Raw genomic sequence first — 21,145 nt, 5'->3', positions numbered from 1 at the left:
AGCAGAGACCAGTTTACTCCATCTTACCACCATTTGGCAGAGACCAGTTTACTCCATCTCACCACCAGTCAGCAGAGACCAGTTTACTCCATCTCACCACCAGTCAGCAGAGACCAGTTTACTCCATGTCACCACCACTCAGCAGAGACCAGTTTACTTCATCTCAGCACCAGGCAGCAGAGACCAGTTTACTTCATCTCACCACCACTCAGCAGAGACCACTTTACTTCATCTCACCACCAGTCAGCAGAGACCAGTTTACTCCATTTGACCACCACACAGCAGAGACCAGTTTACTCCATCTTACCACCATTTGGCAGAGACCAGTTTACTCCATCTCACCACCATTCAACAGAGACCAGTTTACTCCATTGCACAACCAGTCAACAGTTAACATTTTACTCCATCTCACTACCACTCAAAAGAGACCAATTTACCCCATCTTACCACCACCAGGCAAAGACCAGTTTACTCCATCTCACCACCATTTAGCAGAGACCAGTTTACTCCATCTCACCTCAACTCAACAGAGACCAGTTTACTCCATCTCACCACCATTTAGCAGAGACCAGTTTACTCCATCTCACCACCAGTCAGCAGAGACCAGTTCAGTCCATCTCACCACCAGTCAGCAGAGACCAGTTTACTCCATTTGACCACCAAACAGCAGAGACCAGTTTACTCCATCTTACCACCATTTGGCAGAGACCAGTTTACTCCATCTCACCACCAGTCAGCAGAGACCAGTTTACTTCATCTCACCACCGCTCAGCGGAGACCAGTTTACTTCATCTCGCCACCAGTCAGCAGAGACCAGTTTACTCCATGTCACCACCACTCAACAGAGACCAGTTTACTCCATCTCACCACCATTTAGCAGAGACCAGTTCAGTCCATCTCACCACCAGTCAGCAGAGACCAGTTTACTCCATTTGACCACCACACAGCAGAGACCAGTTTACTCCATCTTACCACCATTTGGCAGAGACCAGTTTACTCCATCTCACCACCAGTCAGCAGAGACCAGTTTACTCCATCTCACCACCAGTCAGCAGAGACCAGTTTACTCCATGTCACCACCACTCAGCAGAGACCAGTTTACTTCATCTCAGCACCAGGCAGCAGAGACCAGTTTACTTCATCTCACCACCACTCAGCAGAGACCACTTTACTTCATCTCACCACCAGTCAGCAGAGACCAGTTTACTCCATTTGACCACCACACAGCAGAGACCAGTTTACTCCATCTTACCACCATTTGGCAGAGACCAGTTTACTCCATCTCACCACCATTCAACAGAGACCAGTTTACTCCATTGCACAACCAGTCAACAGTTAACATTTTACTCCATCTCACTACCACTCAAAAGACACCAATTTACCCCATCTTACCACCACCAGGCAAAGACCAGTTTACTCCATCTCACCACCATTTAGCAGAGACCAGTTTACTCCATCTCACCTCAACTCAACAGAGACCAGTTTACTCCATCTCACCACCATTTAGCAGAGACCAGTTTACTCCATCTCACCACCAGTCAGCAGAGACCAGTTCAGTCCATCTCACCACCAGTCAGCAGAGACCAGTTTACTCCATTTGACCACCAAACAGCAGAGACCAGTTTACTCCATCTTACCACCATTTGGCAGAGACCAGTTTACTCCATCTCACCACCAGTCAGCAGAGACCAGTTTACTTCATCTCACCACCGCTCAGCGGAGACCAGTTTACTTCATCTCGCCACCAGTCAGCAGAGACCAGTTTACTCCATGTCACCACCACTCAGCAGAGACCAGTTTACTTCATCTCAGCACCAGGCAGCAGAGACCAGTTTACTTCATCTCACCACCACTCAGCAGAGACCACTTTACTTCATCTCACCACCAGTCAGCAGAGACCAGTTTACTCCATCTCACCACCACTCAGCAAAGACTAGTTTACTCCTTGTCACCACCTCAAAGCAAAGACCAGTTTACTCCATCTCACCACCACTCTATAGAGACCAGTTTACTCCATCTCAGCACCAATCAACAGAGACTAGTTTACTCGATCGCACCACCACTCAAGAGACCCAGTCTACTCTATCACACCACCAACCAACAGATACAAGTTTACGCCATCTTACCGCCACTCAACAGAGCACTTTACTCCATCTCACCACCAGTCAACAGCGAACAGCTTATTCCATCTCACCACCAATTAGCAAAGACTAGTTTACTCCATCTCTCCACCGCTCAACAAAGACCAGTTTATTCCATCTCACCCCCACACCGCAGAGAACAGTTTACTCAATCTCACCACCACACAGCCGACCAGTTTACTCCATCTCACCACCTCAAAGCAGAGACGAGTTTACTCCATCTCACCACCACTCAAGAGACCCAGTCTACTCTATCACACCAACAACCAACAGATACCAGTTTATGCTATCTCACCGCCACTCAACAGGGCAGTTTATTCCACCTCACCAGCAGTCAACAGAGAACAGATTATTCCATCTCAACACCACTTATCAAAGACTAGTTTACTCCATCTCTCCACCACTCAATAGAGACCAGTTTACTCCATCTCACCACCATTTAGCAGAGACCAGTTTACTCCATCTCACCACAACTCAACAGAGACCAGTTTACTCCATCTCACCACCATTTAGCAGAGACCAGTTTACTCCATCTCACCACCAGTCAGCAGAGACCAGTTCAGTCCATCTCACCACCCGTCAGCAGAGACCAGTTTACTCCATTTGACCACCAAACAGCAGAGACCAGTTTACTCCATCTTACCACCATTTGGCAGAGACCAGTTTACTCCATCTCACCACCAGTCAGCAGAGACCAGTTCAGTCCATCTCACCACCAGTCAGCAGAGACCAGTTTACTCCATTTGACCACCACACAGCAGAGACCAGTTTACTCCATCTTACCACCATTTGGCAGAGACCAGTTTACTCCATCTCACCACCAGTCAGCAGAGACCAGTTTACTTCATCTCACCACCACTCAGCAGAGACCAGTTTACTTCATCTCGCCACTAGTCAGCAGAGACCAGTTTACTCCATGTCACCACCACTCAGCAGAGACCAGTTTACTTCATCTCAGCACCAGGCAGTAGAGACCAGTTTACTTCATCTCACCACCACTCAGCAGAGACCACTTTACTTCATCTCACCACCAGTCAGCAGAGACCAGTTTACTCCATCTCACCACCACTCAGCAAAGACTAGTTTACTCCTTGTCACCACCTCAAAGCAGAGACCAGTTTACTCCATCTCACCACCAGTCTATAGAGACCAGTTTACTCCATCTCAGCACCAATCAACAGAGACTAGTTTACTCGATCGCACCACCACTCAAGAGACCCAGTCTACTCTATCACACCACCAACCAACAGATACAAGTTTACGCCATCTTACCACCACTCAACAGAACACTTTACTCCATCTCACCACCAGTCAACAGCGAACAGCTTATTCCATCTCACCACCAATTAGCAAAGACTAGTTTACTCCATCTCTCCACCGCTCAACAAAGACCAGTTTATTCCATCTCACCACCACACCGCACAGAACAGTTTACTCCATCTCACCACCACACAGCCGACCAGTTTACTCCATCTCACCACCTCAAAGCAGAGACGAGTTTACTCCATCTCACCACCACTCAAGAGACCCAGTCTACTCTATCACACGACCAACCAACAGATACCAGTTTATGCCATCTCACCGCCACTCAACAGGGCAGTTTATTCCATCTCACCAGCAGTCAACAGAGAACAGATTATTCCATCTCAACACCATTTAGCAGAGACCAGTTTACTCCATCTCACCACAACTCAACAGAGACCAGTTTACTCCAGGTCACCACCATTTAGCAGAGACCAGTTTACTCCATCTCACCACCAGTCAGCGGAGACCAGTTTACTCCATTTGACCACCACACAGCAGAGACCAGTTTACTCCATCTTACCACCATTTGGCAGAGACCAGTTTACTCCATCTCACCACCATTCAACAGAGACCAGTTTACTCCATTGCACAACCAGTCAACAGTTAACATTTTACTCCATCTCACTACCACTCAAAAGAGACCAATTTACCCATCTTACCACCACCAGGCAAAGACCAGTTTACTCCATCTCACCACCATTTAGCAGAGACCAGTTTACTCCATCTCACCTCAACTCAACAGAGACCAGTTTACTCCATCTCACCACCATTTAGCAGAGACCAGTTTACTCCATCTCACCACCAGTCAGCAGAGACCAGTTCAGTCCATCTCACCACCAGTCAGCAGAGACCAGTTTACTCCATTTGACCACCAAACAGCAGAGACCAGTTTACTCCATCTTACCACCATTTGGCAGAGACCAGTTTACTCCATCTCACCACCAGTCAGCAGAGACCAGTTTACTTCATCTCACCACCGCTCAGCGGAGACCAGTTTACTTCATCTCGCCACCAGTCAGCAGAGACCAGTTTACTCCATGTCACCACCACTCAGCAGAGACCAGTTTACTTCATCTCAGCACCAGGCAGCAGAGACCAGTTTACTTCATCTCACCACCACTCAGCAGAGACCACTTTACTTCATCTCACCACCAGTCAGCAGAGACCAGTTTACTCCATCTCACCACCACTCAGCAAAGACTAGTTTACTCCTTGTCACCACCTCAAAGCAGAAACCAGTTTACTCCATCTCACCACCACTCTATAGAGACCAGTTTACTCCATCTCAGCATCAATCAACAGAGACTAGTTTACTCGATCGCACCACCACTCAAGAGACCCAGTCTACTCTATCACACCACCAACCAACAGATACAAGTTTACGCCATCTCTCCACCGCTCAACAAAGACCAGTTTATTCCATCTCACCACCACACCGCACAGAACAGTTTACTCCATCTCACCACCACACAGCCGACCAGTTTACTCCATCTCACCACCTCAAAGCAGAGACGAGTTTACTCCATCTCTCCACCACTCAATAGAGACCAGTTTATTCCATCTCACCACACAGAGGAGACCAGTTTACTTCATTTCACCACCACTTGACAGAGACCAGTTTATTCCATCTCATCACCACTCAATAGAGACCAGTTTACTCCATCTCACCACCACACAGCAGGGTCTAGTTTACCCCATCTCACCACCACACAGCACAGACCAGTTTACTTTATCTCACCACCACACAGCTGAGACCAGTTTACTCCTTCTCACCACCACTCAGCAAAGACTATTTTACTCTATCTCACCACCACTCAACAGATACCAGTTTACTCCATAGCACCACATCTCAACAGAGACCAGTTTACTTCATCTCACCACCACTCAACAGACACCAGTTTACTCCGTCGCACCACAACTAAACAGAGACCAATTTACTCCATCTCATCACCAGTCAGCAGAGACCAGTTTACTCCATTTCACCACCACAAAACAGAGACCAGTTTACGCCATCTCAACACCACAAAACAGAGACAAGTTTACTCCATCTTACCACCATTCAACAGAGACCAGTTTATTCCATCTCACCACCACACAGCAGAGACCAGTTTACTTTATCTAACCACCACATATTAGAGACCAGTTTACTCCATCTCACTACCAGTCAGCAGAGACCAGTTTACTTTATTTCACCACCACTCAGCAGAGACCAGTTTACTCCATCTCACCACGACTCAACAGAGACTAGTTTACTCCATCATACCACTGCACAGCAGATACCAGTTTACTCCATCTCACCACCATTCAGCAAATACCTGTTTACTCCATCTCACGACCAATCAGCAAACACTAGTTTACTCCATCTCACCACCACACAGCCGACCAGTTTACTCCATCGCACCACCACTCAAGAGACCCAGTCTACTCTATCACACCACTAACCAACAGATACCAGTTTATGCCATCTCACCGCCACTCAACAGGGCAGTTTACTCCATCTCACCAGCAGTCAACAGAGAACAGATTATTCCATCTCAACACCACTTATCAAAGACCAGTTTACTCCATCTCTCCACCTCTCAATAGAGACCAGTTTATTCCATCTCACCACCACACAGCAGAGAAGTTTACTCAATCTCACCGCCGCATATTAGAGACCAGTTTACTCCATCTCACTACCACTTGACAGAGACCAGTTTATTCCATCTCATCACCACTCAATAGAGACCAGTTTACTCCATCTCACCACCACACATTAGAGACCAGTTTAGTCCATCTCACCACTACACAGCAGAGACCACTTTAGTCCACCTCACCACCACGCAGCAAAGACTAGTTTACTCCATATCACCACCAATTGGCAGAGACCAATTTACTCCATCACACCACCACTCAATAGGGACCAGTTTACTCCATTGCACCACCATTCAACAGAGACCAGTTCACTCCATCTCACCACCACTCAAAAGAGACCAGTTTACCCCATCTCACCACCACCAACCAGCAAAGACTAGCTTACTCCATCTGACCACTAGTCTGCAGACACCAGTTTACTCCATCTCACCACCACACAGTAGAGACCAGTTTACTCCATCTCACTACCAGTTAGCAGAGACCAGTTTACTCCACTTCACCACCACTTGGAAGAGACCATTTACTCCATCTCACCACGAGTCAATAGAGACTAGCTTACACCATCTCACCGCCGCACAGCAGAGACCAGTTTACTTTATCTCACCACCACTCAGCAAAAACCAATATACTCCATCTCACCACACCTCAGCAAAGACTAGTTTACTTTATATCACAACCACACAGCAGACCAGTTTACTCCATCTCACCACCACACAGTAGAGACCAGTTTACTCCATCTCACTACCAGTTAGCACAGACCAGTTTACTCCATTTCACCACCACTTGGAAGAGACCATTTACTCCATCTTACCACCACTTAGCAGAGACCAGTTTTATACATCTCATCACCACTCAACAGAGAAAAGTTTAAGCTATCTCACCCCCACTCAATAGAGACAGGTTTACTCCGTCTCACCACCACTCAACAAAGACCAGTTTACTCAATCTCACTACCACACAGCAGAGACCAGTTTAATCCTTCTCACCACCGCACAGCAGAGACCATCTCAGCACAACTTGGCAGAGACCAGTTTACTCAATCGCACCACCACTCAATAGAGACCAGGTGACTCCTTTGCACCACCATTCAACAGAGACTAGTTCACTCCATCTCACCACCACTCAAAAGAGACAAGTTTACCCGATCTCACCACCCCTCAAAAGAGGCCAGTTTACGCAATCTCATCACCACTCAACAGAGACCAGTTTAGTCCATCTCACCACCACTCAACAGAGACCAGTTTCCTCCATCGCGCAACCGCACAGCAGAGAACAGTTTATGCCATCTCACCACCTCAACAGTGCAGTTTACTTCATCTCATCACAACTCAACAGAGACCTGTGTAATCCATCGCAGCACCATTCAACAGAGACCAGTTTACTCCATTGCACCACCAGTAAACAGTAAACATTTTACTCCCTCTCACTGCCACTTAAAAGAGACCAGTTTACCCCATCTTACCACCACCAGGCAAAAACCAGTTTACTCCGTCTCGCCGCTAGTCTGCAGAAACCAGTTAAATCTATCTCACCACCACTTGGCAGCAACCAGTTCACTCCATCTCACCACCACACAGCAGAGACCAGTTTACTTTATCTCACTACCACACAGCAGAGACAAGTTTACTCCATGTCATCACCACTCAACACAGACAAGTTTACTCCATCTCATCACCACTCAACAGACACCAGTTTACTCCATCTCATCACCGCTCAAAAGAGACCAGTTTACTCCATTGCACAACCAGTCAACAGTGAACATTTTACTCCATCTCACTACCACTCAAAAGAGACCAATTTACCCCATCTTACCACCACCAGGCAAAGACCAGTTTACTCCATCTCACCACCATTTAGCAGAGACCAGTTTACTCCATCTCACCTCAACTCAACAGAGACCAGTTTACTCCATCTCACCACCATTTAGCAGAGACCAGTTTACTCCATCTCACCACCAGTCAGCAGAGACCAGTTCAGTCCATCTCACCACCAGTCAGCAGAGACCAGTTTACTCCATTTGACCACCACACAGCAGAGACCAGTTTACTCCATCTTACCACCATTTGGCAGAGACCAGTTTACTCCATCTCACCACCAGTCAGCAGAGACCAGTTTACTTCATCTCACCACCGCTCAGCGGAGACCAGTTTACTTCATCTCGCCACCAGTCAGCAGAGACCAGTTTACTCCATGTCACCACCACTCAGCAGAGACCAGTTTACTTCATCTCAGCACCAGGCAGCAGAGACCAGTTTACTTCATCTCACCACCACTCAGCAGAGACCACTTTACTTCATCTCACCACCAGTCAACAGAGACCAGTTTACTCCATCTCACCACCACTCAGCGAAGACTAGTTTACTCCTTGTCACCACCTCAAAGCAGAGACCAGTTTACTCCATCTCACCACCAGTCTATAGAGACCAGTTTACTCCATCTCAGCACCAATCAACAGAGACTAGTTTACTCGATCGCACCACCACTCAAGAGACCCAGTCTACTCTATCACACCACCAACCAACAGATACAAGTTTACGCCATCTTACCGCCACTCAACAGAGCACTTTACTCCATCTCACCACCAGTCAACAGCGAACAGCTTATTCCATCTCACCACCAATTAGCAAAGACTAGTTTACTCCATCTCTCCACCGCTCAACAAAGACCAGTTTATTCCATCTCACCACCACACCGCAGAGAACAGTTTACTCCATCTCACCACCACACAGCCGACCAGTTTACTCCATCTCACCACCTCAAAGCAGAGACGAGTTTACTCCATCTCACCACCACTCAAGAGACCCAGTCTACTCTATCACACCACCAACCAACAGATACCAGTTTATGCCATCTCACCGCCACTCAACAGAGACCAGTTTACTCCATCTCACCAACACATAGCAGACCAGTTTACTCCATCTCACCACCACACAGCAGGGTCTAGTTTACCCCATCTCACCACCACACAGCACTGACCAGTTTACTTTATCTCACCACCACACAGCAGATACCAGTTTACTCCTTCTCACCACCACTCAGCAAAGACTATTCTACTCTATCTCACCACCACTCAACAGATACCAGTTTACTCCATCGCACCACCACTCAACAGACACCAGTTTACTCCGTCGCACCACAACTCAACAGAGACCAGTTTACTCCATCTCATCACCAGTCAGCAGAGACCAGTTTACTCCATTTTACCACCACACAACAGAGACCAGTGTACTCCATCTTACCACCATTCAACAGAGACTAGTTTATTCCATCTCACCACCACACAGCAGAGACCAGTTTACTTTATCTAACCACCACATATTAGAGACCAGTTTACTCCATCTCACTACCAGTCAGCAGTGACCAGTTTACTTTATTTCACCACCACTTGACAGAGACCATTTACTCCATCTTACCACCACTCAGCAGAGACCAGTTTACTCCATCTCACCACGACTCAACAGAGACTAGTTTACTCCATCATACCACTGCACAGCAGATACCAGTTTACTCCATCTCACCACCAATCAGCAAATACCTGTTTACTCCATCTCACGACCAATCAGCAAACACTAGTTTACTCCATCTCACCACCACACAGCCGACCAGTTTACTCCATCGCACCACCACTCAAGAGACCCAGTCTACTCTATCACACCACCAACCAACAGATACCAGTTTATGCCATCTCACCGCCACTCAACAGGGCAGTTTACTCCATCTCACCAGCAGTCAACAGAGAACAGATTATTCCATCTCAACACCACTTATCAAAGACTAGTTTACTCCATCTCTCCACCTCTCAATAGAGACCAGTTTATTTCATCTCACCACCATACAGCAGAGAAGTTTACTCAATCTCACCGCCGCATATTAGAGACCAGTTTACTCCATCTCACTACCACTTGACAGAGACCAGTTTATTCCATCTCATCACCACTCAATAGAGACCAGTTTACTCCATCTCACCACCACACATTAGAGACCAGCTTAGTCCATCTCACCACTACACAGCAGAGACCACTTTAGTCCACCTCACCACCACGCAGCAAAGACTAGTTTACTCCATATCACCACCACTTGGCAGAGACCAATTTACTCCATCACACCACCACTCAATAGGTACCAGTTTACTCCATTGCACCACCATTCAACAGAGACCAGTTCACTCCATCTCACCACCACTCAAAAGAGACCAGTTTACCCCATCTCACCACTACCAACCAGCAAAGACTAGCTTACTCCATCTGACCACTAGTCTGCAGACACCAGTTTACTCCATCTCACCACCACACAGTAGAGACCAGTTTACTCCATCTCACTACCAGTTAGCAGAGACCAGTTTACTCCATTACACCACCACTTGGAAGAGACCATTTACTCCATCTTACCACCACTCGGCAGAGACCAGTTTACTCCATCTCACCACGAGTCAACAGAGACTAGCTTACTCCATCTCACCACCGCACAGCAGAGACCAGTTTACTTTATCTCACCACCACTCAGCAAAAACCAATATACTCCATCTCACCACACCTCAGCAAAGACTAGTTTACTTTATATCACAACCACACAGCAGACCAGTTTACTCCATCTCACCACCACACAGCAGACCAGTTTACTCCATCTCACCACCACTTGACAGAGACCAGTTTACTTTATCTCACCACCACACAGCAGAGACCATTCTACTTCATCTCACCACCACTCAGCAAAGACATGTTTACTCCATCTCACCACCACACAGTAGACCAGTTTACTCCATCCCACCACCTCAAAGCAGAGACCAGTTTACTCCATCGCACCACCACTCAGGAGACCCAGTCTACTCTATCACACCACCAACCAACAGATACCAGTTTACGCCATCTCACCGCCACTCAACAGATTAGTTTACTCCATTTTACCAGCAGTCAACAGAGAACAGCTTATTCCATCTCACCACCACTTAGCAAAGACCAATTTAATCCATTTCTTCACCACTCAACAAAGACTAGTTTACTTTATCTCCCAACCACACAGCATACCAGTTTACTCCATCTCACCACCACTTGTCAGAGACCAGTTTACTCCGTCTCACCACCACTCAGCAGAGACCAGTTTACTCCATCTCACCACCAGTCAGCAGAGACCAGTTTACTCCATCCCACCACCACTCAGCAGAGACCAGTTTACTCCATCTCACCACTACTCAACCCAGATGCACCAGGAGGGAAAAGTCAAGATTAGTAGGGAAATAGTAAAGCCATTGAGTGTTAACGGGTTTGATTAAAACTAATGCAGGTGTAGGACTAATTTACCGATTAAACAACAACAACAACGGCCTCTACGGCATACTAGCAGACACACAGGAATGGAACGCAACGCTGAATAAACCACAGTCGTCACCTCCGTTTCAAGCCGGTTGCGTTTGGACTCAGTAGCCTGGTAACGGTAATAAGTGATCAGCGCGGCCATTTCCGGTTCATTTGCAGGTTTGAGTACATTATTGTTGTTTTCCCAGACGGTTTCAAAGCACACGCAAACAACATATAACAGATATGTTATTTGAGGTATTCGTGACAGTCCGTGTCCGTCTGCCGCCCCTTCCGCCGGGGCTCACGCGCACGCGGGCGGCGGGGCCGCGGCGCCGAAGACGTCTCGCGCGACGCAGCTCCCGTTAAAAAAAAGCGTCTCTTGGCAAACATGGCGGCAAGTTGGTACGAGAGCGACATGACTGTGCGAGCGTAAAACACGTATATATATATATATATACGTATATATATACGTATATATATACGTATATATATATGAATATATATATTTATATATTTATATATATATTTACACACACACACACACACACACACACACACACACACACACACACACACACACACACACACACTCACTCACTCACTCACACATACATACATAAGTACATACGAGGTCCCGACCCATTCGCCGAGAAACGGGAACGACGTCGCCATGCTGGTGGACGTCCGAGCCGTCGTGCCCGCAGCACCGAGGCCGGGGGAAATGTAAATGCGTGCTAGAAGACGAGCGGAGGCTACGCAGAGGAGGCGAGCGGGGCGCAGCAGAGGCTAGAGGAGGCGCTAAGGGGCGAGACATGTTGCTAAAGCAGAGCATCTTCACCGGAGAGACGTGGAGAACACGGCCCATGGCTGCGACGCATCTTTTCTCCGCCGGCGCGGTATTTTAATGGGATTTGCCGATAGTCGCGGAGGTGAGCCAGGACGAGCCACATCCCGGCGTCTGAGAGGAGCGAAACGCAAAGTGGACCCATGTCAATGACTGTTGTGGCAGAGAAGCCCCCACGGTGGAGTCGGCCGGCGAAGCGCGTTCCCAAAATATGACCAGGGGAGCTCGGACGTGTTGGCAGCAAGATGACGGCTTCCAAATCTGGCTAGCACCCCGCGAGAACGAAAAGCCATTCACCGACTCAGAGAGGGCGCAGAGATGGCGACTGTCCTTGGCATCCCTCTTGTTCTTCACTATTCTCCTCTCTGATCACCTGTGGTTCTGCGCCGAGGCCAAACTGACCAGGACCCGCGACAAGTTTTCCTCTCCGGACATGGGCGTCTATACATCCAACCACCCATCACCCCGAACCCATTTAGCACACAGCAGCCTCAGAGGAAACGAAGATGCTATTTTTATAGGAAATTCTACCAATTTATGGCGAATTGAAACTTGCCAACAAGATAGTTTATCTAAAAACTGCTTCGCTTTTGGAGATGCCGACCATTTGTGCAAGGGCCTTTCCGAAAAGGAGGGGACTCGGTCTGTAAATATGAGTGATTTGTACCTTTCTTTTTGTAATTCCTATTCTCTATTGGATTTGTTTTATGGGTCGACACGTCCGGACGATTTGAACTGCAGCCTGGATGTGCTCAGCGACGGTGACATGACGAGATGCAGTCTGTGCATCCAGGCGTACCAGCGCTACGACCAGCACGCCCAGGAGAAATATGATGACTTTGAGCTCATGACTCAGAAATACGAGACGGATGCATATTCAGTGAGGACGTGCATGGAGCAGTGCAAGGTAGGCTGACGGGATCTTGTACCCATCTGTTGATTTGGGCCAGATAGATGCGGTTTAGTCCTCCTGTCACCATGGAGACGGATGACAGATTCAAGGAGACTCTGTGCTCGAGGCAAGGCCTCACGTTCATTCATCTCCAAATTTTATTTAGGCCCCAAACTGATGCTAATGTGGCCTTATGAGCCAAGCTACTGGCCCTCATTTTCATATGCGTTATTCAGAGCTCGTCTTGCAGGTGGTGAAGTTCCCTCTCTTTATCTTATGGTGTATTATTTGACATTGAAGGCCGACTGGCCTCCTTAGACTAGTAGGGCCTAATCAGGCTGCACCGTTATTGATACCTAGATGGGGTGGGCTGAGAAAGATTATAATATTGCTTATTGATAGGCTGAAAGGATCAACTTTGCAGCCTGATATTTATAAGCTAAGATTTTATTCGAGAGCATGTTGCAGTCACTACCATTTGCAAACAACTTTCGAGCCTCGTTCATACGTCATCCTGCCTTTCCTGTCGCAGTCACCCAGGTGTTGATCATTGCTCCCCTACTTCATATCGAGTGCATTTCATTAAAGTGAAGAGGAGGTTTCCCTGCCTGCTGTGGCGGAAAGCCCCCCCCCCCCTTGCATGTGTTTGCTTATTATAGGTTGCACTTCTGTGGGCAGGCCCACGCCAAGGCCGTGTTCCTCTCCATTTGCACAGTCTCAGTATAAGCCTGGCACAATGTAGGCCCTGTAGCTCGCTGTTTTCCTTTCAGGGCTCCTGAAGCCACGTGACCGCAACGACGATGGCCACGTAAATGTCTGTCCCAGAACGTTTCTGTTTAAACTTGATCTGCACATGGGAAGTGTGTTAGCTTTCTGAGGAGAAATCTCAGATGAGGACCGTTTCATGAAGGGCAGATCCAGCGCCCCGGCAGCTGTCCGTGGTGCTGAAGCTGCCCTTCCCTTCCCTTCCCTTCACACAGGCCTCGGCCAATCCCCGATGGCCTCCATTCACTAATCGGTGGCAGAGAAGGTGTCAAAACATGAATCGGGCCATCTGCTAGCCTCCCAACAAACCAGCGTCTTTCAGTAGCATGAAAAGACCTACAGGGGGCTGAACCCCTTCGTTTGACCACTCAGAGAGGATAAAACGCTGATGAGACATGCTACATCCCTGTTGTGTATTCCTCCAGGGAAAATGATCTGCTCTTCCTCCTCTTTCCTGCCCTGGTTCTTGCAAAGGCAACGGGAAAATCGCTCACATCCCATCACACCACCAGGTCATATTCAGTACGTGTATGAAGTTAATGTAAGTCACAGGACAGGGTATCAGACAACCCTGATTTACTTTAAGCTGTGGGCTACAAGTGTTGAAACATGGAATAACACAGTCGTTGTCCGTCTGTAGAAATGGTCATGTCAATGAGCAGATCAAAAATAATTTCCTTCCTGTTGCAAAGTTCTCACAGCCATGCCACACGGGGAAGACGCCACAGAAACTTGAAATTGTACATTAATAAACCTTCAGGGACACCAGTATTTCATTTTCATTTCACTGTTTTACTTTGCGTTCGTATATGCCGCTTCGAAGTGCTTGATTGTGTCCCTGGTGCAAGTTTACACCCGTTGTTGAAGACGGTTTTGTCTTCATTACCTTCATAAAGTGGTCCGTGCCCTGGAGGGTGATAAGACATGATCACATCAGCTGCTCTTTAGTGTTCATTGAATGTCTGCATCAGCATATAAACGCGTCTTTCATGAAAACCACAGAGGTGACATGTGAAAGAATGCCGCTTAAAAAGTGCCTCAGCTAGACCACGGCCATGTGAAGTCTGGCCTTGTGGCTGAGTACTTGCGATTGAGGAAGTCAGTTGGAAGTCAGTTGACAGCTACCCTGCTCACGTTGCATCGCATTAGCATTGGAGTCCAGGGTTGAAACCCCTAAACTGAATTCATCATGGCTGATCGCCATTGCCCTGCTACCTCCTCTGGGTTTGCACTAATTTGGCGTATGTACAGTGACGTAAACAGGTGCGCGTCCTGCGTCTCTGCTGCACTAAAATCCGAAATCACAGAAATAAAGGAAATAAACCGCGAAATGCTGCTTTAGCTGCAACCAGCTCGCCGCACAGATTTTATTCGCTATATTTTGTTTATAATAACTTCCGGGTAGAAAACGCCAGCGTCACGTACATACAATGTGAGGGCGCGGAGTAAGCGGAGGCGAGGAGCCACTGAGATGCCGTCTCAGCTGAGGAGCAGCGGTTAGCCTCGTTGTGGGCGGGCGGGCGGGGTAACGGTGAAGCGTGAGAAGGGTTCGCGTCTTTCAGGTTCCCCTCTCCGGAGAGCAAACATGCTCAGACACTAGTGCAGTGCCCGTTCGTGTGTAATACCCCCTCCGACCACAGTGTGGGCCGCAATGGCAGCGTGGCGCTGTTCGTCCGGTCGCCATGGGAAGAACGTCTCTGTCTGTACTATGTATGTCAGTCCTGAGATTGTCTTGACAACCGCTCATCTCAACAGCTTCACACTCGGCACTGCTCTTCCTGGGTTCCTCAGCAACACACACCCGCCAGCTGCCAAGTCCCTCGGACGAAGGGTTGTCGAGAAAATCGGAGGACAGACATACATACAGTCAGATACCTTCTATTTTCGTAAGATGCTCCTTCCCTTTTCTCTTTCTGTCCTGGGTTGAATCAGTTTCACTTTTTCTTACAGCCTTTCAAGCGTGTTCTTAAATGAAGTGACCATGACTTTAAATAATGCAACATCTGGCAGCAGAATGTTGAATGTTTTGTTTTTTCGTGATGTTATGATGTCGCGTGATGTCACGTGTGATGATGATGTCATATCTCATCACAGCAACACTTTCACTAACGTTATAAGTTGGACACCTTATCTAACTGTTGGGCCACAAACTAGAGAAAATGACAGTTGGAGTTTACCTAAAACTAGCAGTTAGCAGACCGGTGGTTAGCTGTAGCTAAGATGTAGATTTGGTTTATTAAAGACGCTAGCAAAGCAGCGCAGTGCAGAAAAGAAACACAGTAGAAACGTCAGATAGGTCGGACCACCATGTTGAACTGTATATCTTTCAACGTTACACGTGCGCCTGAAAATGACGACAGATATAAACAAGTTTGCCTGTGCATAACTGTAGTCCACTGACTTCCGGTTTCTACTGCAGCGGTCATTTTTTTCCCCCTTTTCCAATTTTTTCTCCCCAATTTGAATCCGGCCAGTTACCCAGCTCCTCTTGAGCCGTCCCGTTCGCTGCTCCACCTCCTCTCCGCCGATCCGGGGGCGCTCCGACCGACCAGAGGAGGCGCCAGTGCAGCGACCAGGACACATACCCACATCCGACTTCCCACCCGCAGACACGGCCAATTGTGTCTGTAGGGACGCCCGACCAAGCCGGAGGTAACACAGGGATTCAACCCGGCGATCCCGCGTTGGTAGGCAACTACTGCAGCGGTCATACATACCAGTTTGTTGACGTGTGCTATTGACAATGGCATATTTTTCGCGATGCCTGCAAGATTTGCCATGGAGAAATGTCAACCATATGCACACCACTGTCCACACACTTTCACTTGCACCTATCAGCACAGGGGTGAAACGTTTCAAGTTATACATATCAAGTTATGCCCACAGTTATGAGGGTCATCCTCATAACTGTGGGCGTAACTTGATGGTGTAGACTGCGTGGATGGTACAGATGGGTGTAGACTGTGTAGATGGTATAGACTGTGTAGATGGTGTAGACTGTGTAGATGGTGCAGATGGGTGTAGACTGTGTAGATGGTGCAGATGGGTGTAGACTGTGTAGATGGTGTAGCCCGTGTAGATGGGTGTAGACTGTGTAGATGGTGCAGATGGGTGTAGACTGTGTAGACGGTGTAGACTGTGTAGATGGTGTAGACTGTGTAGATGGTGCAGATGGGTGTAGACTGTGTAGATGGTGCAGATGGGTGTAGACTGTGTAGACGGTGTAGACTGTGTAGATTGTGTACACTGTGGAGTCCTGGTCTGAGGTGTTAGGTCTCCAGTGTTGTGCCATCCTCTTCGGCAACCCTCCTTGTACTTAACAGCTACACTATATTGCTCTGTTTGTGCTGGGGGACCCGGTGCTAGGGGTGGACCACCTTCTGGTGCAGAGCGTTTTGGGGTTTGAAAGCAACCGAGTTGTGGTGCTGTGAAAATACAAGTCTCGGCTTTTCCGACACTCCCACCACATACAGAATCACCACTGGTTTACGCTTAGACAGCTGTTGTCCTCCTCCTCTCTTGGATCAGCGGGAGCACTGTTCAGGGTCTTCCTGGCTTAGACAAGCGCCCAGTCAGGATAACCACACTTAACCAGGGCCTGTTTAATGTGGGATTTCTCCCCTTCCCCGGCCGCTGTGTCGGTGGGGACGTTGTCAGCTCGGTGGTCCAGCGTCCTGATGACTTCTAGTTTGTGCTCCAGTGGGGGATGAGAGTCAAACCTTAAGTCCTGATCAGTATGTGTTGGTCTACAGTAACCATCAACAATCAAATGTCCCCCATCACCAACTGCAACTTAACAGTGTAAGAAGACTAACCTGTCATATTCCATATCCTCCTGGTGAACTGGATGTGGTGTCCACGGAGGTAATGTGGTTTACAGATGAAACTGGTCGTTGGTCTGGGTCTTTATGGGTTGGTTATAAGGGTGGGGACACCTGCAGGCAGGGGAGACTGAAGAGGTCACTTAGATGATGATGAAACGTGTCTGTCAACACACGTTGTGTCCAGATGAGCTGATTCACCTTCTGTGACTTCCTCACCTGGATTGTTCAGCATGCATCAATTGAATTTGGGATTTTGTTTGTTCATTTTTCAGATACCAGGATCAGAATCATGTTTATTGGCCGTGTAGGTTTGCACACACATGGAATATGACTCTGGTTTCGTGCCTCTCTCAGTGTACTTAACACAGAATAACAACACAACAACACAACAATCTTCACATATATGCACAAGGATTTATACACTGTCAGCATATACATGAATATAACCATAATCATAACTATATATAACATCAAACAAGGGTTAACACTACAATTTGTTGCCAAATGAGTTTTATTGGGGACCCTCACTCTTTCCCTGGGACACACTCAAATGACCACCTGTGGGTACTGGGGGGGGGGGGGACTCACAACATTGAAAAGCTGTTTACATCATTGCATGTATACGTCTGTAGGAGGGTGCAGCCATGTCTGTCTGCATGCATGGTGGAGTGAGTCTCACCTGTAGCCAGCATGCTGAACATGAGAGAGGGACTGAAGACACGAGTCTGTCATGTCTGGGTATACGTTGCAATTACAGACAAGAGGATGGTGAAAAGCTTCGAACCCTAAAACAGACGACTGTCGTGAACATCACGGGATATGACAAACACTTACCTCAGTATGTGATTTCACAACCAAGGACACATGTATGTGTGATGTCCCACACAGGACATATGTATGTGTGGTGCCCCACAAAGGACACATGTATGTGTGATGTCCCACACAGGGCACATGTATGTGTGATGTCCCACACAGGACATATGTATGTGTGGTGCCCCACACAGGACATATGTATGTGTGGTGCCCCACAAAGGACACATGTATGTGTGGTGCCCACACAGGGCACATGTATGTGTGATGTCCCACACAGGGCACATGTATGTGTGATGTCCCACACAGGACACATGTATGTGTAGTGCCCACACAGGACACATGTATGTGTGGTGCCCACACAGGACACATGTATGTGTGGTGCCCACACAGGACACATCTATGTGTAGTGCCCACACAGGGCACATGTATGTGTGATGTCCCACACAGGGCACATGTATGTGTGGTGTCCCACACAGGACACATGTATGTGTGGTGCCCACACAGGACACATCTATGTGTAGTGCCCACACAGGGCACATGTATGTGTGATGTCCCACACAGGACACATGTATGTGTGATGTCCCACACAGGGCACATGTATGTGTGATGTCCCACACAGGGCACATGTATGTGTGATGTCCCACACAGGACACATGTATGTGTGATGTCCCACACAGGGCACATGTATGTGTGATGTCCCACACAGGGCACATGTATGTGTGATGTCCCACACAGGACACATGTATGTGTGATGTCCCACACAGGGCACATGTATGTGTGATGTCCCACACAGGACACATGTATGTGTGGTGTCCACACAGGACACATGTATGTGTGGTGCCCCACAAAGGACACATATATGTGTGATGTCCCACACAGGACACATGTATGTGTGGTGCCCACACAGGACACATGTATGTGTGGTGTCCACACAGGACACATGTATGTGTGGTGCCCACACAGGACACATGTATGTGTAGTGCCCACACAGGACACATGTATGTGTGATGTCCCACACAGGACACATGTATGTGTGATGTCCCACACAGGACACATGTATGTGTAGTGCCCACACAGGACACATGTATGTGTGGTGCCCACACAGGACACATGCATGTGTGATGTCCCACACAGGACACATGTATGTGTGGTGTCCACACAGGACACATGTATGTGTGGTGCCCCACAAAGGACACATGTATGTGTGATGTCCCACACAGGACACATGTATGTGTGATGTCCCACACAGGACACATGTATGTGTGATGTCCCACACAGGACACATGTATGTGTGGTGTCCACACAGGACACATGTATGTGTGGTGCCCCACAAAGGACACATGTATGTGTGATGTCCCACACAGGACACATGTATGTGTGGTGCCCACACAGGGCACATGTATGTGTGGTGTCCACACAGGACACATGTATGTGTGGTGTCCACACAGGACACATGTATGTGTGGTGCCCACACAGGACACATGTATGTGTGATGTCCCACACAGGACACATGTATGTGTGATGTCCCACACAGGACACATGTATGTGTAGTGCCCACACAGGACACATGTATGTGTGGTGCCCACACAGGACACATGTATGTGTGATGTCCCACACAGGGCACATGTATGTGTGATGTCCCACACAGGGCACATGTATGTGTGATGTCCCACACAGGACACATGTATGTGTGGTGTCCACACAGGACACATGTATGTGTGGTGCCCCACAAAGGACACATGTATGTGTGATGTCCCACACAGGACACATGTATGTGTGGTGCCCACACAGGGCACATGTATGTGTGGTGTCCACACAGGACACATGTATGTGTGGTGCCCACACAGGACACATGTATGTGTGGTGTCCCACACAGGACACATGTATGTGTGGTGCCCACACAGGACACATGTATGTGTGGTGCCCACACAGGACACATGTATGTGTGATGTCCCACACAGGACACATGTATGTGTGGTGCCCACACAGGACACATGTATGTGTAGTGCCCACACAGGACACATGTATGTGTGATGTCCCACACAGGACACATGTATGTGTGATGTCCCACACAGGACACATGTATGTGTAGTGCCCACACAGGACACATGTATGTGTGGTGTCCACACAGGACACATGTATGTGTGATGTCCCACACAGGACACATGTATGTGTGATGTCCCACACAGGACACATGTATGTGTGGTGCCCACACAGGGCACATGTATGTGTGATGTCCCACACAGGACACATGTATGTGTGGTGCCCACACAGGACACATGTATGTGTGATGTCCCACACAGGGCACATGTATGTGTGATGTCCCACACAGGACACATGTATGTGTGGTGCCCACACAGGACACATGTATGTGTGGTGTCCCACACAGGACACATGTATGTGTGGTGCCCACACAGGACACATGTATGTGTGGTGCCCACACAGGACACATGTATGTGTGGTGTCCCACACAGGACACATGTATGTGTGATGTCCCACACAGGACACATGTATGTGTGATGTCCCACACAGGACACATGTATGTGTGATGTCCCACACAGGACACATGTATGTGTGGTGCCCACACAGGGCACATGTATGTGTGATGTCCCACACAGGACACATGTATGTGT

General features: G+C 48.2%; 1 protein-coding gene across 1 annotated transcript in view; it reads left to right on the top strand.

Annotated features, from left to right (window-relative positions):
• The first annotated feature begins 12,429 nt into the window (after nt 1-12,429).
• LOC130131966 (NALCN channel auxiliary factor 1-like) overlaps nt 12,430-21,145 on the top strand; it is a 45,019-nt gene continuing 36,303 nt past the window's right edge. The window contains exon 1 of the mRNA XM_056301694.1: nt 12,430-13,125. Within this exon, the coding sequence (XP_056157669.1) occupies nt 12,430-13,125 (696 nt within the window). The remainder of the gene's footprint in view (nt 13,126-21,145) is intronic.

This window comes from Lampris incognitus, unplaced genomic scaffold (genome assembly GCF_029633865.1).
Source record: "Lampris incognitus isolate fLamInc1 unplaced genomic scaffold, fLamInc1.hap2 H_1, whole genome shotgun sequence".
NCBI classification, from domain to species: Eukaryota; Metazoa; Chordata; class Actinopteri; order Lampriformes; family Lampridae; genus Lampris; species Lampris incognitus.
The sequence above is the reverse complement of the archived record's forward strand: the minus strand, read 5'-3'. Positions and strand labels throughout refer to the sequence as shown.